At 54.4% G+C, this 21,137-nt stretch overlaps 1 protein-coding gene across 4 annotated transcripts in view; it reads right to left on the bottom strand.

The window, feature by feature from the left end:
• ITGB4 (integrin subunit beta 4) overlaps positions 1-21,137 on the bottom strand; it is a 38,909-nt gene that overhangs the window by 6,375 nt on the left and 11,397 nt on the right. For all 4 annotated transcript variants that reach the window (XM_039477020.2, XM_039477021.2, XM_039477022.2 and 1 more), the window contains exons 13-30: positions 20,178-20,380; positions 17,475-17,578; positions 17,252-17,350; positions 16,949-17,078; positions 16,203-16,325; positions 16,004-16,110; positions 14,062-14,095; positions 13,691-13,882; positions 13,300-13,403; positions 12,950-13,008; positions 12,795-12,818; positions 11,335-11,483; positions 11,063-11,242; positions 9,971-10,119; positions 3,853-4,057; positions 2,319-2,476; positions 1,718-1,898; positions 1,483-1,620 (exon numbers count right to left, since the gene is read on the bottom strand). In XM_039477020.2, coding sequence (XP_039332954.1) covers positions 1,483-1,620; positions 1,718-1,898; positions 2,319-2,476; positions 3,853-4,057; positions 9,971-10,119; positions 11,063-11,242; positions 11,335-11,483; positions 12,795-12,818; positions 12,950-13,008; positions 13,300-13,403; positions 13,691-13,882; positions 14,062-14,095; positions 16,004-16,110; positions 16,203-16,325; positions 16,949-17,078; positions 17,252-17,350; positions 17,475-17,578; positions 20,178-20,380 — 2,339 coding nt within the window. The remainder of the gene's footprint in view (positions 1-1,482; positions 1,621-1,717; positions 1,899-2,318; positions 2,477-3,852; positions 4,058-9,970; positions 10,120-11,062; positions 11,243-11,334; positions 11,484-12,794; positions 12,819-12,949; positions 13,009-13,299; positions 13,404-13,690; positions 13,883-14,061; positions 14,096-16,003; positions 16,111-16,202; positions 16,326-16,948; positions 17,079-17,251; positions 17,351-17,474; positions 17,579-20,177; positions 20,381-21,137) is intronic.

The following is a 21,137-nucleotide window of genomic DNA, read 5'->3' as shown; positions in this document are numbered from 1 at the left end:
AGCTAATTTTTTGTATTTTTAATAGAGACGGGGTTTCACCATGTTGACCAGGATGGTCTCAATCTCTTGATCTCATGATCCACCTGCCTCGGCCTCCCAAAGTGCTGGGATTACAGGCTTGAGCCACTGGGCCTCGCCTTCTTTGTATTTTTTAATAGAATCGGGGTTTCATCATGTTGGCCAGGCTGGTCTTGAACTCCTGACTTCAAGCAATCCACCCACCTTGGCCTCCCAATGTACAAAATAATCTTTTTTTTTTTTTTTTTGAGGCGGAGTTTCGCTCTTGTTACCCAGGCTGGAGTGCAATGGCGCAATCTCGGCTCACCACAACCTCCGCCTCCTGGGTTCAAGCTATTCTCCTGCCTCAGCCTCCTGAGTAGCTGGGATTACAGGCACACGCCACCATGCCCAGCTTATTTTTTGTGTGTTTTTTTTTTTTTAGTAGAGACGGGGTTTCACCATGTTGACCAGGATGGTCTCGATCTCTTGACCTCGTGATCCACCCGCCTCGGCCTCCCAAAGTGCTGGGATTACAGGCTTGAGCCACCGCACCCGGCCCTCTTTTTTTTTTTTTTTTTTAAGACGGAGTTTCGCTCTTGTTGCCCAGGCTAGAGTGCGATGGCATGATCTCGGATCACAGCAGCCTCCGTCTCCCAGGTTCAAGTGATTCTCCTGCCTCAGCCTCCTGAGTAGCTGGGATTACAGGCATGTGCTACTATGCCTGGCTAATTTTTATATTTTTAGTAGAGATGGGGTTTTGCCATGTCGGTCAGGCTGGTCTCAAACTCCCAACCTCAGGTGATCTGCCCACCTTGGCCTCCCAAAGTGCTGGGATTACAGGCGTGAGCCACTATGCCCTGGCCAGAATTTTTTTTTTTTTTTTTTTTTTTTTTTTTGAGACAGAGTTTTGTTCTTGTTGCCCAGGCTGGAGTGCAATGGCACGACCTCAGCTCACTGCGACCTCTGCCTCCCAGGTTCAGGTGATTCTCTTGCCTCAGCCTCCTGAGTAGCTGGGATTACAGGCATACGCCACCACACCTGGCTGATTTTATATTTTTAGTAGAAATGGGGTTTCCTCCATGTTGGTCAGGCTGGACCCCAAATCTTTTAAAATGCTATCTGAAATTCACAGCCTCCTGTATTTCTGTTTGCTAAATCTTAACTTTTGTCTTGCCCTAGGAAAACCATGCAAGCGTGAGCTCCCTGGTTACCTGCTTGGGCAGGGGTGCCCCTGGGCCTGTGACCCAACTCCGCATAGGTAACCACCTGCCCTGCAGGCTTCTGGGTTTGGCCTTAGAACGCAATCCAGCCCAAATCTGGCCAAAACGCTAAGGATGCCTCAGGCTTATTCGCTGACCAGGATGAAGGCCTTGAGTGCCCTGCACAGCAGGTCCAGGAAGTGACCCGGAGCTCTCTCCACCTTGGCCCCTCCCCTTCCACGGCTGTTGTCCCTCAGGCAGGAAGGCAGGATCTGGTTCTTACGGTTGTCCTCATTGACCAGGCCGTAGCAGACCTCGTAGGCTGTGATCTCTCCGTTGGTCTCAGCCGGCTCAGCCCAGCTCAGCTGGGTCACGGTGGAGGAGACAACGTTGAAGGCCAGACGCCCTGGCTCGCTGGGTACTGGGGAGTGGGGGATACAGAAAGAGTGCTGTCAGTGGCAGAGGGAGGGAGTGCAGGTTAGCCAGGGGACAAATGGCCAGACATGGCGAGGCCTCACCTTCCTGGTGGGTTCGGCAGGACACCAGGGAGCTGTAGGGTCCCTCGCCTTGAGCCCCGTAGGCGCACACCTTCATCTCATAGTCGCAATACGGGTACAGGTTGGTGAGCTCCACTGAGGGCACCTTGCTGTCAAGCAGGTGGGCTTCGGACTCGGAGTCACCCTGAATCCAGTACTTTACCTGCGCCCCCGCAGGGACAGGGTCCTGGTCAGGGGGAAGCAGCAGGCACCCACACTGCCTGTCCCTGCAATGACCTCTGCCTTACTGTCCTCTTTGCACAGATGAGAGACACTGAGGCCCGAGGGAGGGGCTGAGAGATCTGCCGTGTGCATGCATCAGGACTGGGGCAGAGTGCGGTGATCTCCCACTTTGGGGAGGGAGGGGATCCCATTCCAGGAAGGAGGGCAAATGTCTGATAAACTCAGGAATGGGTCTTCCCTCTTCCCCAGCACAGACCAGTTTTCCCGTTGACCACTTGTGCTGGGGTCCACTGTCACCGCTCTCTCAGGGAACCCTGGCCTCCGATGGCCCACCTCTCCCGGGAGTGTTGATGCCAGACCGCCCATCCACCTGTCATGGCCCTCAGCCCCCCCACCTTACCCTGTACCCCGTTGGCTTTCCAGAAGGGGGCAGCCAGTTGAAATGGATCTTCCTGGACCCAGCGGCCTTAGCATTGGGGTTCTGCGGGGCGCCCAGGTTGCCGTGAGGGGGTGGCTGTGACGACACCATCTGATTCGTGAAGCTCCTGTCCACTTCATCTAATGGGTCAAGTTGGGGCAGGGCAGCTGGTTCAGACTCCACTTTGCCACCAGGGGGCGCCAGAGACCCACTTAAATACCCAGGGCTCCCTGCCCAGCGCATCCGACTCAGACCTGCCCACCCACGTCTCCGGGGACATGGTACCCCATTGCTGCCACATAGGGCATCCTGTCAAGCTTGCCAGAGGGCCCAAGAGGGTCTCTGGAGAAACAGAAGGAGGAGGGAATTGGTTTGCCCCTTTCTCCCTTGGCAGCTCAGGGAACATTCCACATGGGAACATTTGCCACCCCATCTCCACACTGTACCCTATTTCCCTCCTTTCCCATCTTCCCAGCAGGCCTTCTCCCAGCGGGGAGGCTGAAGGCTGAGAGGAACTAACTGGCCCACCCCTTCCAGGAGCACCTGCATGTTAGAACGGAGGCAGAAGCCAAAGGGCTGGGGTTGGATGGGAGAATTCCTATTGTGTGGTGATAACATGATCGCAGCTTCTCTGGCTGTAGGGTTCCCAGATAAAATTCAGGATGCCTGGTTACATTTGAATTTCAGATAAATAGCAAGATTTTTTTTTTTTTTTTTTTTTGAGACAGTCTTGCTCTGTTGCCAGGATGGAGTGCAGTGGCATGATCTCGGCTCACTGCAACCTCTGCCTCCCAGGTTCAAGCAATTCTCCTGCCTCAGCCTCCCAAGTAGCTGGGACTATAGGCATGCACCACCACACCTGGCTAATTTTTGCATTTTTAGTAGAGACAGATTTCACCAGGATGGTCTCGATCTCTTGACCTTGTGATTTGCCCATCTCAGCCTCCCAAAGTGCTGGGATTACAGGCGTGAGCCACCGTGCCCAGCCAAGATAAACAGCAAGCTTTTTTCGTGGGGAGCGGGGACACAGTCTCATTTCGTGGCCCAGGTACTGTGCAGTGTTGTGATCACAGCTCGATACAGCCCAGATACCCCGAGTTCAAGTGATCCTCCCACTTCAGCCTCCTGAGTACCTGGGACCCCAGGTGCACACCATTATGCCAAGCTAATCTATTTTTTGTAGACATGAGGTCACACTGTGTTGCCCAGGCTGGTCTAGAACTCCTGAGCTCAAGTGACCTCCTACTTCAACCTCCCAAGGTGCTGGGATTATAGGTGTGAGCCAGTGCACCCAGCCCCTCTTGTAAACAAAATAAATTAAAAAGGATAAGTATGTTCCAAATATTGCATGGGACATACCTATCCTACCAATATGTACATTGATCTGAAATTCAGATTTACCTGGGTGTCCTGTGTTTGGATTTGCTAAGTCTGGCAGCCCTAGTTGGGAGACGCCCCCCCACCCCACCGTGTCTTCCCTCTCCCCCTGCTTAAGCCAATCACAGGCTCTGCCCACCTGGGTCTCTGATGATGACGGTGGTAGAGTGCGGCTGGCCCAGGTGGGCCCCGAACTTAGGGTTGCTGAGCTGGACGTGGAAACGGCGAGCCTGGCGGCCCCGCAGGAGGGAGTCAACCTCCTGCAACTCCAGGAGCTTCACCTGCAGCTCTTTCCAGGCCTCCCCAGGCTGGAACAGCAGCTCGCCCTCCACCGGGATATAGTCCTGGGGGTGGAGGTGGTCAGGGTCAGGGTCATGGCTGGGGGATGAGACAAGAATCACGGCCACACGCTCCCTCCCAACCTCACGGACACTGCAGAGACCATCCCTGCTTGCTGAGTGGAGTACCTACATCAGTTTCAGGTGTGTGTGTGTTTGAGGCAGTCTCACTCTGTCACCTAAGCTGGGGTGAAGTGGTGTGATCTTGATTCACTGCAACCTCTACCTCCTGGGTTCAAGCGATTCTCAAACCTCAGCCTCCTGAGTAGCTGGGATTACAGGTGCCTGCCACCTCCCAGCTAATTTTTGGGTTTTAGTAGAGATGGGGTTTTACCATGCAGGCCAGGCTGGTCTCAAACTCCTGAGCTCAAGTGATCCACCTCAGCCTCCTTAAAGTGCTGGAATTACAGGCGTGAGCCACCATGCCCAGCCGTTTTTGTGGGGTGTTTTTTTTTTTTTTTTTGAAACAGAGTCTTACTCTGTCGCCCAGGCTGGAGTGCAGGGGCATGATGACAGCTCACTGAAGGCTTGACCTCCTGGGCTCAGGCCATCCTCTCCCTCAGCCTCCTGAGTAGCTGGGACTACTGGTGTGTCCCACACCTGGCCAATTTTTTTGGTGTGTTATAGAGACAGGGTTATCCTATGTTGCCTAGGCTGGTCTTGAACTACTGGCCTCAAGCGATCTTCCCGTCTCGGCCTCCCAAAGTGCTGGGATTACAGGCATGAGCCTTCAGCTTCCATTTCTTTATTTTATTTATTATTATTTTTTAAGATGGGGTTTCACCATGTTGGTCAGGCTGGTCTTGAACTCCCGACCTCAGGTGATTCACCCGCCTTGGCCTCCAAAGTGCTTGGATTACAGGCGTGAGCCACCAGGCCCGGCCCAGCTTCATTTCAATGCCGTGGAGCTTGCCTCAGCTTTCCAGGATCAAAACAGGGAGGAAAAAAAAATCCTTCCCATAGAAGACCACTAGATGGCGCCTCGAGGCAAGATTTCAATTCCAGGCGCAGCAGCCAGAGCCGCGGCTGGAGAGGCAACCTCATGCCACTCAACTCAGAAAGTGAAGCCCATAGTTATAAAACACAACACAAAACAAAACAAAACAAAAAACCAGGGAGCTGCCTGCAAGCAACCTACATGGATACTTCAAAAATGTCAGTGTTGCCGGGCGTGGTGGCTCATGCCTGTAACCCAAGCACTTTGGAGGCCAAGGCGGGCAGATCACCTGACGTTGGGAGTTCAAGACCAGCCTGACCAACATGCAACCCTGTCTTTAAAAAAAAAAAAAAAAAAGTCAGTGTCATTAGCCAGGCCTGGTGACTGTAATCCCAGCTACTCAAGAGGCTAAGGCAGGAGAATCGCTTGAACCTGGGAGGTGGAGGTTGCAGTGAGTGGAGGCCACACCACTGCACTCCAGCCTGGGCAATAGAGTGGGACCCTGTCTTTAAAAAAGTCAGTGTCACAGAAGACAAAACCAGGAAACTTCTAGATTAAAGGAGACAAGACGTGCCAAAATTCAATGCCACATCCTTGATTGGTTCCTGGATTGGGGGGAAATAAAGCTATAAAGGACACTATTGGGATATCCGAACATGGGGACATTGGAGTATGTACTCATTTTATTTTATATATTTTTGAGATGGTGTTCCATTCTTTCACCCAGACTAAAGTGGAACAATGTCGGTTCACTGCAACCTCTACCCCCAGTTCAAATGATTCTCCTGCCTCAGCCTCCCTAGTAGCTGGGATTACAGGCACCCACCACCATGCCTGGCTAATTTTTGTATTTTTAGTAGAGACTGGGTTTTTTTTTTTTTTTTTTTTTTTTTGAGACGGAGTTTCGCTCTTGTTACCCAGGCTGGAGTGCAATGGCGCAATCTCGGCTCACCGCAACCTCCGCCTCCTGGGTTTAGGCAATTCCCCTGCCTCAGCCTCCTGAGTAGCTGGGATTACAGGCACACGTCACCATGCCCAGCTGATTTTTTGTATTTTTAGTAGAGACGGGGTTTCACCATGTCGACCAGGATGGTCTCGAACTCTCGACCTTGTGATCCACCCGCCTCGGCCTCCCAAAGTGCTGGGATTACAGGCTTGAGCCACCGCGCCCGGCGAGACTGGGTTTTGCCATTGGCCAGGCTGGTGTCAAACTCCTGACCTCAGGTGATCCACCTGTCTCGGCTTCCCAGAGTGCTGGGATTACAGGTGTGAACCACCAATCCTGGCTAGAATATGGACTAATTTTTGATACTAGTATAATCAATGTGAAGATATAGACATCCACATGTACATCTATATGTGTATGTCACTATCTATATAGAAAGAAAGAGCCCAGCTAGGCATGGTGGCTCACGCCTGTAATCCCAGCACTTTGGGAGGCTGAGTCGGGAGGATCACAAGGTCAGGAGATTGAGATCATCCTGGCTAACACGATGAAACCCCGTCTCTACTAAAAATACAAAAAATTAGCTGGGTGTGGTGGCAAGTGCCTGTAGTCCCAGCTACTTGAGAGGCTGAGGCAGGAGAATCACTTGAACCCAGGAGGTGGAGGTTGTAATGAGCCGAGATCGTGCCACTGCACTCCAGCCTGGGTGACAAGAGCAAGACTCTGTCTCAAAAAAAAAAAAAAAAAAAAGAGAGAGGCCGGGCGCAGTGGCTCAAGCCTGTAATCCCAGCACTTTGGGAGGCCGAGGCGGGTGGATCACGAGGTCAAGAGATCGAGACCATCCTGGTCAACACGGTGAAACCCCGTCTCTACTAAAAATACTAAAAATTAGCTGGGCATGGTGGCGCGTGCCTATAATCCCAGCTACTCAGGAGGCTGAGGCAGGAGAATTGCCTGAACTCAGGAGGCGGAGGTTGCGGTGAGCCGAGATCGCGCCATTGCACTCCAGCCCGGGTAACAAGAGCGAAACTCCGTCTCAAAAAAAAAAAAAAAAGAGAGAAAGCATATATTGGCAATCAGTGAATCTATGTAAAGGAAAAATGGGTGCTAGTTGTATTGTTCTTTCAATTTTTCTGTATGTTTGAAGTTTTTCAAAATAAAAAGGTGAGAAATTAAAATGTTTTAAAAAATAATTATCAATTTTTTTTTTTTTTTTTTTTTTGAGGTCAGGAGTTCGAGACCAGCTTGGCCAATATGGTGAAAACTCATCTACTAAACTACTTGTCCCAGCTACTTGGGAGGCTGAGGTTGAAGGATTGCTTGAGCTCAGGAGTTCAACTGCAGTGAGCCAGGACTGTGCCACTGCACTCCACCTGGGGCTAGAGGGAGACCTTATCTCTTAAAAAATTATGCTTTGGAATTTTTTTGTTTTTAAGAGAGTGGATGTGTACTTCTTTGGAATTTTTATGGGGACACATTGGAAAAATAATGAGAACAGTTCCTATCAATAAAAACAAGTAAATAAAAATAGGATGTGGCCAGGCAGCCCAGGCCTGCTGACTCCACGCTCCCCTATGTTTGCCGAATGGGCCTGTGGGCTCAGGGAGGCAAGACTATTACTTTTGAGAGAATTTTGTTTTCTCTTTTTTTTTTTTTGAGACAGAGTTTTGCTCTTGTTGTCCAGGCTGGAGTGCAGTGGTGCGATCTTGGCTCACTGCAACCTCTGCCTCCTGGGTTCAAGCGATTCTCCTGCGTCAGCCTCCCAAGTAGCTGAGATTACAGGCATGCATCACCACACCTGGCTAATTTTTTGTATTTAGTAGAGACGGGGTTTCACCATGTTGGTCAGACTGGTCTGGAACTCCTGACTTCAGGTGATCCACCCACCTCAGCCTCCCAAAGTGCTGGGATTATAGGCGTGTGCCACCGTGCCTGGCCTCTTTTTTCTTTTTTTGAGATGGAGTCTCGCTCTGTCACCCAGGCTGGAGTTTAATGGTGCGATCTCAGCTCACTGCAACCTCCACCTCCCAGGTTCAAGTGATTCTCCTGCCTCAGCCTCCCGAGTAAATGGGATTACAGGCACGTTCCACCATGTTTGGCTAATTTTTGTTTTTTTGGTTTTTTTCCCCAGGTAGTGCTGAAGAAATGTTTTGTTTTGTTTTGTTTTGTTTTGTAGAGACAGGGTTTCACCATATTGGCCAGGCTGGTCTCAAACTCCTGACCTTATGATCTACCTGCCTTGGCCTTCCAAAGTGCTAGGATTACAGGCATGAGCCACTGTGCTCGGCAATTTTTTCTTTTTTCTTTTTTTGAGACAGAGTTTCGATCTTGCTGCCCTTCGGTCTTGTTGCCCAGGCTGCAGTGCAATGGTGAAATCTCAGCTTACCGTAGTCACTGCCTCCCAGGTTCAAGCAATTCTCCTGCCTCAGCCTCCCAAGTGGCTGGGATTACAGGCATGCACCACCAGGTGTGGCTAATTTTGTATTTTTAGTAGAGACACGGTTTCTCCATGTTGGTCAGGCTGGTCTTGAACACCTGACCCCAGGTGATCCACCCGCCTCGGCCTCCCAAAGTGCTGGGATTACAGGCGTGAGCCACCATACCAGGCCTTTTTTCTTTCTTTCTTTATTTGTTTAAATAGAGACAGGGTCTCACTATGTTGCCTAAGCTGGACTCCCAACTCCTGGGCTCAAGTGATCCTCCCACTGTGGCCTCCCATGGTTGGGATTACAGGCATGAGCTACTGCATTGAGCCAGGTTTTGTTTGTGGTTTTTTGGTTTGATTTTTAAAAATTATTTTATTTTTTTGAGACAATTTCTCACTGCATTGGCCAGGCTGAAGTGCAGTGGTGTGTGAACATGGCTCACTGCAGCCTCAACCTCCGGGGTTCTGGTTCCTGAGCCTCCTGCCTCAGCCTCCCAAGTAGCTGGGTCCACAGGTGTGCACTACAGTGCCTGGCTAATGCCTAAATCATTTGTATAGACATGGTCTCACCACATTGCCAAGGTGGTCTCCAACCCCTGGGTTCAAGTGATTCTCCCACCTCAGCCTCCCAGCGTGCTGGGATGACAGCTGTGACCACCATGCCCCACCTTTTTAAATTGTGGATTTGTTGCCAACATTTAAAACCTAGAAAGGCCAGGCGAGGTGGCTCACATCTGTAATCCCAGCACTCTGAGAAGCTGACGTGGGTGGATCACTTGAGATCAGGAGTTTAAGACCAGCCTGGCCAACATGGCAAAACCCTGTCTCTACTAAAAATACAAAAATTAGGCCGGGCACGGTGGCTCACCCCTGTAATCCCAGCACTTTGGGAGGCCAAGGTGGACGGATCACTTGAGGTCAGGTGTTCAAGACCAGCCTGGGCAACATAGCCAGACCCTGTCTCCCTAAAAAATGAAGCAAAAAATCCCCACATGAAACAAACAAAAGAAGCAAAATTTTGAAGCCTGTAAACCCAGTCCTGCCTGCCTGCCACCTGGATTTGGCTGCCTCCCGGCACTGGGGCTCAGTGATGAAGGTGACACTGGCCGAGCCACAGCACTCCCTGCCTTGAAGAGCTGCTCCTGCTGCTTGGCCAGGAGAGGGAAACCAGGACAGACCTTGGGGAGTCTGACCTGGGGACATGGGGTCTTCGATCCCAGCTCAAGAAGCCCAAAGCCTCCAGGACTGGGGCATACAGGGGAGTTTGTTTCTCTCCCGAGGTTTGGCTGCCCTGTGGATCCTGGGTTGTTGGAGGGGACAGGAATGGTCTCGGCAGGTCCCTGGCCCATGAAGGAGGAAAGAGCCCGCTTGGCCTGAGTCCCTGGCAGCAAGGGAGCCTCACCCAGGGTGTCACCAGCACTTTGGGTGGGTGAGACTCCCCTGCTACAGCGTGGCAGGGCCAGGTGGCCATGTCCCTGGGAGGCCAGCCGGGGCACCACCAGCATCCAGGGACTCAAGTAGCTACCATGTGCTGCTTTGTCCTGAGAACCCAATGCAGAACCCACGCAGCCCCCCCCAGGCTGTACCCTCAACCCCGTGGCAGAGCCTCACCCGGTTGCCCTGCGCAGTGCCATCCTGTGTGCGGTAGGAGACCTGGGATTTGCCACTATCCAGGACACGCCGGATGACAGGAATGCGGGCCACCTGCTCCCCACGGCTGACCGAGTACTCCGGCTGCTCAAAGGACACCACCCCACTGGCTGCAAGGACCAAGGACTGGTCAGAGCGTGCTGGACCCAGTCCTTTCCCACCTCCTGCTCTCCGGTGGCCCAGCCCAGCCCAGAAGCCAGGAGTCCACTTGGTTCCCTCTAGGCATTGCCCTCTGGGAAGAGCGCAGGAGTGGGACAGAAAATCCTTCCAGAAAAGGGTGAGGGGCCGGGCGCGGTGGCTCACGCCTGTAATCCCAGCACTTTGGGAGGCCGAGGCAGGCAGATCACCTGAGGTCAGGAGTTTGAGACCAACCTGGCCAACATGGCGAAACCCCGTCTCTACTAAAGCTACAAAAATTAGTCGGGCATGGTGGCGCATGCCTGTAATCCCAGCTACTCAGGAGGCTGAGGCCGGAGAATCACTTCAACCTGGAAGGCAGCAGTTGCAGTGAGCCAAGATCACACCATTGCACTCCAGCCTGGGTGACAGCGAGATTCCATCTCAAGAAAAAAAAAAAAAAGTAAAGCTGGAACAAAGTGTCCTGCAGACATCCTGGAAGGGCCAGGGCAGAGGAAGGTCAGGCAGGGGCAGGACCAGAGACGGAGCTCTCAGCCCCAGGCCTGGAGCAGCGTAGGAAGAGGCCTGAAGCCTGTGGCTTCAGGCGCAGGTGGGGAGGAGGAGTCAGATGTCCATGGCAAGATGCCTTGGCCAACCCCTCCTCTAGAGTGAGAGGAACAAGGGGCTGGCCCCTTATGATGAAGCTAACAGAAGCTTCCATTTACTGAGTGTTCACCACCAGGCACTGTGCTGAGGTGAATAGCCACGGATTCTGTAAAAGAGCCCTTACCCATTTTACAGATGGAGAAACCAAGGCTTGCAGAGGTTAAGCGACTGGCCCAGGCCATGTGGCCAGGCCACACTTCCACTTAAGCAGGAGGAACCCGTGTCCCCGAGCCCCCATCTGCCTCCCCCGCTCTCCCTGCCCTGACCCACCTTGCTCCTTGATGATGGTGATGTTTACCAGGCGGCGGCCGAGGGTGGCAGTGCCGGCGGGGACGTCGATGGCCTCCACCAGCAGCTGCTTCTCGTCGTCGTCCTCAGGCCGGATGAAGAGGGGCACCCGCACGTCCACCAGCTCCACGCCCTCCTGGAACTCCACCATGCCCCGGGCGTCTGGGTGGGGGTTGGGAGGTGGTCAGATGTGGGTCACGGGGCCACATGAGTGGGAGGTACGAGGGGGTGGCACAAGGGACCCGTCCTCCTACCCTGGTCTGCAGTGAGGGTGTAGTAGCCAGGGGCCACCTTGAGCTCATGGAAGGCCCTCTGTTCCACCTGCTTCTCCGTAAGCTTCAGAAGCGCTGGCTTGGCTGAGCGGGGCGCCATCAGCACTGTGTCCACAATGGTGTGGTCTTGCCTGGGCCGAGGGTGGAGGGTTCAGGCAGGGGAGGGGTCAGGCTGGCACCTGTTGTCCCTGTCCCTTCTGCCTGTCCTCTCCCGTTAGGGGGCCAGGATGTAAGTCAACAAGAAATGCAGGGTTTTCAGAGGCAGGCAGTGCTCCAGGCCCATGCCAGGCCCACGCCCCTTACCCTGCAGTCTCAGCCCAGCCACGGCGCCTCCCTGAGCCTCGGCATCCTCCTCTGTCAAGTGGGCTTCCCTGCCCACCTCATCAAGGGCTGGACAGCAAAGATGCTAAGGGTGTGAGTGCTCAAGCCAGGCTGCTTCGGCCCCAGCCCTGGCTCTAATTCTCAACAGCTGAGTAACCTTGAGCAAGTCACTTAACCTTTTTGAGCCTCAGCTTCCTAATCTGTAAAATGGGAACAGCAGTGATATCTACCTCCCAGGCTTGATGAGAGGGCTGAATAAGATAACCATACCAAAAGCCCTCAGGACAATGCCTGGCCTGTAGCAGGCCCACAGAAATGCTGGTCAGCCATTCTTTTTATTTATTTATTTTTTGAGATAGAGTCTTGCTTTGTCACTCAGGCTGGAGTGCAGTGATGCAATCTCAGCTCACTGCAACCTCTGCCTCCTGGATTCAAACAATTCTCCTGCCTCAGCCTCCCACGTTCCTGGGATTACAGGTGCTTGCCACCATGCCCAGCTAATTTTTGTATTTTTAGTAGAGATGGGGTTTCACCATGTTGTCCTGGCTGGTCTTGAACTCCTGACCTCAGGTGTTGCTCCTGCTTCGGCCTCCCAAAGTGCTGGGATTACAGGCGAGAGCCACCACGCCCGGCTGACTGTTCTTACTGATGGCCACGTGCTGTTATTCTAGCTCTGCTGTTTCTGCATCGAGACCCCCTCCTCACTCCCTTGCTCTCCCCTGAAGGGCCAGGACTCGGAGAAGGACCTGAGGAGAGGTGTGTGACCTGCTGGCCCATCCTCTGGTGCACCCAGGATCAGGGTCCTGGATCCTGGAGCAGATGGAGCTGGGCACCTGCTATCGCTGGTACTGGGTGGGGGACTGGGCTGTCACCCATATGAGAGTGGGGACTGGGCTGATCTGCTTTTGCCCAGGGCTTTTGCTACTGCATAGCAAGCCCTTTACATTAGCATTTGTTGAAGAAATGATCCAAGGAACAAATGAAGGTCTGAATCCATGATGGACACATCTGCCCCTCCCTTCCTATGGAATAGAGTTGGAGCAGGGACAGAGGAGGCAGGTGGCTGGGCTGGGGACAGGCGGGCAGGACGTGAGGACTGTCTCACCGCATCTTCTACTCACTTTTTCCCGGCATTGGGCTGCTGTCTGTGGGGACAAAGAGAACGCTGTGAGCCCGACAGCCCTGACGTGGAGCCTGGATCTGCCTGGGGGCTTCAGCTCCTGGAGTCGGTGGTTGGAGCAGCTCCCCCAACCCACCCAGGTGCCCCAGGACTCACCGGAACTTGGTCTGCTGGAGCTTGTGAACACCAGAGATCTGTCTGTACACCTCGTTCAGCTGCCAGGCAAGGGAGGGGTGTGAGGCGAACCCTATGGCAAGCCCTCAGGCTGGGAACCTGGCAGGCTCTCTACCCAGAGGCCCTCAAGGTTAGCTGGGGCATGCCCCGCGGGGCCTCCTGCCCTCTGGAAACAGATCCCAGGATGCCCCTGCCAGGCACAGGTCCAGAGAAGCCCCTTTCTAGTGAACGAATCTCGGTGCCACAGCCACATTCGCTCTGCCCTGCCCACACCCCCCCGCCACCGCCCTCGAGCCCACACTGCCAGCCAGGCTTAGCTCGTGGGTCCTTACGTTCTCCTCCACCTCCTGGCGCAGCTGGGTGCACTCTCGAGTGTCCGGCTTCAGCAGGTTCTCGGTGCAGAGGCGGGCCAGGCGCAAGGACAGCCCGTAGGGCACTAGGGGCAGGCAGTGGGATGCGGTGAGACGGGATGTGGTCAGCCCCCCGCATGATGGGCACCACAGAGCGTCCCTCCAGCAGCCATGCTAGGATCGGGGCACGCCTGGCCAGCAGGCCATGCATGCCAAGGCATGGGGTTCATAGTGCCATCAGGATGGGGCAAAAGGTGGCTGAGCCCTGTGCCTGCACCCCACACCCAGAGAAGAGGAGCGCTGTGATCCCGGATCTGGAACAGAGGGCCCCAGGGGCACTGCCCAGAGCTGTGGCGTCCAGCCCCGCCCTCACCCAGCTCCGTGGGGTTGATGCTGGCGGCATGAGTGGCAAAGCCAGGACGCTGCACGTTATTGGTGACCTTCCAGCGGACCACATCACGGCCCTTGAGGTTCCCACTGCGCAGCATGGGCGTGTCCAGGTGGTCCGAGGCCATCAGGTTCTGCCGCAGCATGTAGTGGTCTTCCTTGAAGCCCACCATGTGACCTGCAGGACAGGGTCCTCAGCACGGCACCCCTCCCTAGACCCACACAGCCGAACCTCATCAGGTGGGACCCCAGAGCTCCAGCCTCTGCCGTTCCAGGCTCCATCCCCGCTTCCCTCCGCCCCAGCTCAGAGAAAGGGCAGTCAGAGCCCCCACTGCCTGTGTGATGCCAGGCTCATACCTCGGTTGCAGCAAGGGAGAAGTGCCAGGCAGGCCTAAGAGACAAGGTGGGTGAGGGTGAGGCCAAAGACAGCAGCCCTGGGCCAGGTAATCCCATCCAGCCACCCCACCCCATGTCAATAGTCCAGAGGGTGACACTACCTCCCCAGACACCAGAATATCCAGGTGGCGGCAGGGGTAAGCATGGCACACACGGGCATAGAGGGTGATGGGGGCAGAGGGTTCCCAAAGTTTGTGCCATGGAACCCTCATCCTGCCAGGTGCTCGGGAAAGGTTCTGTGGTCAGATTCACTTGGGAAGCACTGAATTCATTCCCCCTGCCCCTCTTGCAGGTTCATTAGCCACAGGACTATATCAAAGGCTCTGAAAAGTCCTGCAGAAAAGAATTTTTTTTTTTTTTTTTGAGATGGAGTCTCACTCTGTTGCTCAGACTGGAGGAGTGCAGTGGCACGATTTCAGCTCACTACAACCTCTGCCTCCCAGGTTCAAGTGATTCTCCTGCCTCAGCCCCCTGAGTAACTGGGAATACAGTCACCTGCCTCTACGCCCAGCTAATTTTGTATTTCTAGTAGAGACGGGATTTCACCATATTAGCCAGGCCAGTCTGGTCTGGAACTCCTGATCTCAGGTGATTCACCGGCCTTGGGCTCCCAAAGTGCTGGGATTACAGGCATGAGCTACCGTGCCTGGCCAGAAACTTGTTTCTTACACCTTTTTATTTTCTTTTTGAGATTGAGTCTCACTCAGTCACCCAGGCTGGAGTGCAGTATGTAATAATAAGTTCACTGTAGCCTCAAACTCCCAGGCTCAAGCGATCCTCCTGCCTCAGCTTTCCAAGTAGCTGGGACGACAGGCACTCGCACCTGTGCCTGGCTCAAACCTATTTGATCACGTAACTCCTTTTCTATGTAATGCACGTTAATATCCCACAGCACTGGGGGTTATGACAGAGTGTGGTCTCTGCTGCCTACAGCCCCCATTCTGAGCCATACCATCCTCCACACTTTCCTCTCTTGTCTGTTCTCCCCAGTGACCGCCAGCTTCTAGCAGGCAGGGACCCTTCCTTCCCTGTTGTGGCTTCCAGGCTCCTTGCAGATGCTCTCAGGGATCTGGCCACTAATGGCTGATGGAGAGGGCGGGCGCTAGACCTGGGGCAGATGTGGGCTCAGCTTGATTCAGCTCCTTTCGACGACCATGCATTTATCACCTGCCTCTAGCCCCAATTTCTCTGTCTGCCATAGGGCATAGTGACCTTGGACCACTGACCTCATGGGGTGGTAGGGGGCGGGGAAATGGAGTCATTGGACATGTCATGACAGCACAATGAGAAACACTGAGCTGAGCCAGGGGACACTGGCAAGGGCTGCGCTGGAGACTGGGGCTCCAGGATGACTAGGGCTGGGAGCTCATGAGCGTTATCGTCATTACTGCCACTTGGGAAGCCGGATGGGGTTGCTGGGGTTCTAGCCAGGGCAGGAGGGGCGATGGTGCATGCTACGGGTCAGTCCCTTCTGAGAACTTTACTTCACTAATTTAAGCTTCAGCTCCACTTTCTGCAGTCAATTCCATGATCTTCATTTTATAGATGAGGGAACTGAGGCATGGAGAGACTAAGTAACTTGCCCAGTGTCACACAGCTGGGACCAGAATCCAGACAGCTGGGCTCCATGGGCCAAAGCCTCTGGGTAGAAAGCTGCGGGAGTGGGGACGGTGGGTGGGTTGTTCGGGGAACCATGGGGAGGGCGGGGACCCTGGTGGGAGTTGGGGACCCTGAGGAGGATCCTGATGGAAGGTAGGGACCCTGTCAGGGAAGGGACCCTGGGGAGGTGGGGACCCTGGTGGAGGGTGGGGTCCTGTTGGGGTGAGGACCCTGCGGAGGTGGGGACCCTGGTGGAGGGTGGGGCCCTGTTGGGGTGGGGACCCAGGCGGGGGTGGGCTCTCACCTTGCAGCAGGCGCAGTACTTCCAGCAGAGCAGCAGCAGCAGGGCCAGGAGTGGCAGGAGGAGGAGAAGCAGGGGGATGAGCCACCAGAAGGAGCCGGGAGGGCAGTCTGGGGAGGAGAGGAGGCGGGGGAGGTGGTGCCTGCCCTCCCCACTGAGCTCTGGCAACAAGCCCCTCCCTGGGCCTGGCCCGCCAGCTCACCCTTCTTCCGGTGCACCAGGACGGTGCTGTTGGGCCCGGGGGCGCCGTCGCCTTCCATGGTGTAGCTGTAGGTACAGTCGTCATCCTCGTCCCGGAAGGAGCAGCGCACCACCACCTCCTCCGCTGCACCCACAGACGGTCAGCAGGGCACCCAACCACACCCCTCTGCCCCAGAGGACCCCAGGGTCTGGTGAGGGGGCCCTACTCTGGGACCTGCCTCACCCACTGCAGGGCCTCCTGGGGAAGAGGGGAAGTCCTGGCAAAGCTGTGCTCTCACCTGGCACAGGGACGGGTGAGGCGGGGCCTCCGTGCTCACGAGCGTCAGAGCCTAGAAACCTGCCTCCCCCACCTCCCTGACCTGGACGTCACCCAGGAACTCGGTGTTCAGAAAACGTATCTGACCACGAGGAGGGGAGGCTGCATGTCCCCACAGCTCGACCATGTACCCCTGCCGCATTCATGCCCCTACCCAATAAGGTGCCTCCCATAAGACTCTCGGTCCCTTCCTGGGCCAGACTGTGTCCCACCACCTGGGTTCTATGCCTCCTGCCCAGGCTTTTACCCTCTTCTGGGACTCAGTGTCCTCTCTCTGGGTTCTGTGGTCCCTCCCAGCTCTGGAGTGCCTGTCCGGATTGTGTGGCCTTAGCCCAGACTGCAAGCCCCTGCCCAGATGGGGACACCCCTGCCCTGTTGGATGACCCCTGCCAAGACTCTCAGCACCCCCAGCCCTCGGCCCCTGCCCCTACCTCTCTTAAGCTCATCCACCATCTTGACCTTGAAGCTACATTCCTCACACGTGCGCCCCTTCTTCTCCCCGGTGCCCCAGGCCTGGCACTGCACACAGGAGCGTAGGTCCTCGCAGAGACCCGGGTGGATCTTGGTGGGGAAAGGTGGGGCAGACAGACACTGTTGGGTGAGCTCTGCCAGATCTCAGCTTCCCAAACCTCTTGTCCTTGGCCAGATTCTGTGGCATCAGGCTCAGCTCCTCCTGCCCACCCTGCCCTGTGCCCGGGGTTCCCACACCCACACCCCATAGGTCCCAGCCTCACCGCCGAGTAGTTGATCTCGCAGATGGTGTCCGTGTAGAGCGACTGCTGGTTGCAGTGGCAGCGGCCACACTCACAGTGGCCACGTCCATTACAGATGCCCTGGGGTAGAAGGGGGCACCAGTGAGCCAGCCTTGCCCCATCCCTGCCTGCTCCCCTCTCCTCTCTCCACAGGGAGAGCGTGGGTGGTCCTGACAGACACAGTCTGTCTTATGCCCAAGCTTACCCCACTGCTGTCAATGCAGGTGGCATTGCTGAGGGGACAGTCACAGCTTGGGCCTGTCCAATCAGGCTCACAGACACACTGGCCCATGGAGCAGCGTCCTCGGTCTGCAGAGAGGGACAGGGAAGGGAGATGAGAGCCACATCTGCACCTGTAGTGCAGGCTGCCCACCTGGCAGGGAGGACCTGTGAGAGCAGAGCTATGGGAGCCAGGATGCCTCTAGCCTGGGGCAGAAGTCATCTCTACCTCACTTTCCTAGAATCTCCTTCCCTCCATCTCTGCCTTCATCCTGTCTTCTACCTTCCACTCTGCAGCCAGAGTAATCATCTCAAAACAAATCCAATCATGTGTCTCCTGTTCCCCTGGCTAAGAACCTCTAATGGGTCCTGGCCAATGCAATAAGGTCAGAAAAATAAATAAGATGTGTAAGCATTAGAAGGTAAGAAAACTGTTGGCCAGGCATGGTGGCTCACACCTGTAATCCCAGCACTTTGGGAGGCCAAGGCAGGCAGATCACTTGAGCTCAGGAGTTCAAGACCAGCCTGGCCAACATGGTGAAACCCTGTCTCCCCTAAAAATATAAATATTAGCTGGGCATGGTGGTGGGTGCCTCCCAGCTACTCGGGAGGCTGACGCAGGAGAATCACTTGAACCAAGAAGGCAGAGGTTGCAGTGAGCCAAGATCGTGCCACTGCACTCCAGCCTGGGTGACAAAGGGAGACTCCATCTCAAAAATAAATAAAATAAATACATTTAAAAATTATTCGCCCGGCGCGGTGGCTCAAGCCTGTAATCCCAGCACTTTGGAAGGCCGAGGCGGGTGGATCACGAGGTCAAGAGATCGAGACCATCCTGGTCAACATGGTGAAACCCCGTCTCTACTAAAAATACAAAAAAATTAGCTGGGCATGGTGGCACGCGCCTGTAATCCCAGCTACTCAGGAGGCTGAGGCAGGAGAATTGCCTGAACCCAGGAGGCGGAGGTTGTGGTGAGCCAAGATCGTGCCATTGCACTCCAGCCTGGGTAACAAGCGCGAAACTCCGTCTCCAAAAAAAAAAAAAAAAATTCTTATTTGCAAGTTTCAGGAGCATGTCACAAAGTATCCAGAAGAATCTACAGATAAATTATTAGATTTCATGGGTGTATTTAGCAAGGTGGTTGGATAGAGGATTAACATACAAATAGAAAATGAAATTAAAACTTCCAGTGACTCCCTTTTGTCCAAAGGATGAAGTCCTGCCCTGGACGAGAACCAAAGACCTTTGTACTCTGGCCCTGCCTCCTTTCCCTGAGGCATCTTCCTCCTTTTCTCTCTCATAACTCCCTCTGTGCCACATGTCTGCCTTTCTCCAGTGGTGCCCAGTTCTCTCTTCTGTTTCTCTGAGCACACTCAGGGACAGACAGTTAAAGAGAAGAAATGGTGAGTAAAAGGAAGAACAGAAGAAAGAGTAGAAAAGCAGGGGCTTGGAAACTATGCAGTGGGGGTGTCATAGTATTTGATGAGTAGATTTTCTTTTTTTTTTTTTGAGACGGAGTTTCACTCTTGTTACCCAGGCTGGAGTGCAATGGCGCGATCTCGGCTCACCGCAACCTCCGCCTCCTGGGTTCAGGCAATTCTCCTGCCTCAGCCTCCTGAGTAGCTGGGATTACAGGAACGCACCGCCATGCCCAGCTAATTTTTTTGTATTTTTAGTAGAGACGGGGTTTCACCTTGTTGACCAAGATGGTCTCGATCTCTTGACCTTGTGATCCACCCGCCTCGGCCTCCCAAAGTGCTGGGATTACAGGCTTGAGCCACCGCGCCCGGCCCCAATGAGTAGATTTTCATTCATCCTCTTCCATTTGACTACCAACCCTTCCATACGCCCCCTTGTCCAAGTTCAGTGACCCTGCCTAGCTCTGATGTTCCTGGTCAGACTGCATGCCTATGGCTTGGACCTGTGAGAATACAGAGGAGGCTCCAGGCCCTCCAGCTAGAAATTTAGCATCTTTGGGCCAGGTGCGGTGGCTCAGGCCTGTAATCCCAGCACTTTGGGAGGCAGAGATGGGCGGATCACCTGAGGTCAGGAGTTTGAGACCAGCCTGGCTAACACGGTGAAACTCCTCTCTACTAAAAATGCAAAATTAGCTGGGCATGGTGGCGCATGCCTGTAGTCCCAGCTATTTGGCTGCTGAGGCAGAAGAACAGCCTGAACCTGGGAGGTGGAGGTTGCAGTGAGCTGAGATTGTACCTTTGCACTCCAGCCTGGGTGACAAGAACAAAATTTCGTCTCAAAAAAAAAAAAAAAAAAAAAGAAAGAAAGAAATTTATCATCTTTGGAGAGAGGAAAGATCATCATGCCATATACCTGCCAACCATTGGAGGGCTGGGTGTCACCCACCCTAATGAGATAAGGGTGTGGAGAAGGGGGGTGAGCATAGAACTGAACTACCAGAGAGAGCCTCAGGGGAGTTGGAATCCGAAAACCAGGGGAAAGTCCTGCCAGCAGTGGCTTTGGGCATGGACGTTGCAGTTGAGAGAAGTGAGATCCAGATTGGGGCAGGACTTGGGGGCGGCCCTCAGGACATCCAGAGTGGGGCTGGGCCTGAACTTGGGGATTCTGATTCCAAGCCTGGCTCTCCCAACCTGGGTCCTGACAGGAAGTTCACACTCAAGGTCTACCCCTTACCCCGCCGTCAGCGCTGGCTGCAGCCATTGAGCTCACCGTTGCAGAGGAACCCCGAAGTGCGGGGACACTGGAAGTTGTCATACTCGCAGAACTGACCCTCGTAGCGGCCTTCACCATAGCACACACAGTGCCCGCACTGGCACTCCCCGTGGCCCGAGCACGGCTTGTCCTCGCCCTCCCGCAGGCAGGGCTGTATGTCGCTCAGAGAGCCGGTGGAACAGTTGCAGGTCTGGCCACTCCTGAAGGAGGAACCGGTCACTTCCCCAAAACAGCCCAGGAGGAAGGCTGGGGCTTTTACTGTCCCATTTTATTTTTATTTTTAGACAGAGTTTCGCTCTTGTCACCCAGGCTGGAGCGCAATGATGTGATCTTGGTTCATTGCAACCTCTGTCTCCGGGTTCAAGCGATTCTCTTGCCTCAGCCTCCCAAGTAGCTGGGATTACAGGTGCCTGCCACCATGCCCAGCTAATTTTTGTACTTTTTTTAGAGACGAGGTTCACTATGTTGGTCAGGCTGGTATCGAACATTTGACCTCAGGTGGTCCACCCACCTCAGCCTCCCACAGTGCTGGGATTACGGGCGTGAGCCACCATGCCTGGCCTGCTGTCTGATTTTACAGCTGAGGAAACTGAGGCTCTGAGAAGGCTGAAGCAGCTCCAAGTCAAGCAGACAGAAGTGGCTGAGCTGAGACCTAAACCCCAGTGTCCTGTCACCCCTTCCAGTGTCCTTTCCTCACTGCTTTGCTTCAAGTTGTGACAGGCTCATCCAGTGTCCTGAAGCTAAAGCCCTCACTGCCGTGTGTTTACCAGCTCTCTTCTGATTAGGTAATAGGACACATGACTCAGAATGCCAAAGGCATGGAGTGATAAGGAAGTCTCCCTCCTGTGCCTGTCCCCCAATATTCAGACCCCAGCTCCGACAGCCACCCCTGTCTCGATCCCCACACCTTTTTCTAGAGACGACCCATATATCTCTGTATTTCAAAGTGCTGGGTTT

This window comes from Saimiri boliviensis, chromosome 17 (assembly GCF_048565385.1).
Source record: "Saimiri boliviensis isolate mSaiBol1 chromosome 17, mSaiBol1.pri, whole genome shotgun sequence".
Classification (NCBI taxonomy): domain Eukaryota; kingdom Metazoa; phylum Chordata; class Mammalia; order Primates; family Cebidae; genus Saimiri; species Saimiri boliviensis.
Note: the sequence above shows the minus strand (reverse complement) of the source record. Positions and strands in the feature narration are given on the sequence as shown.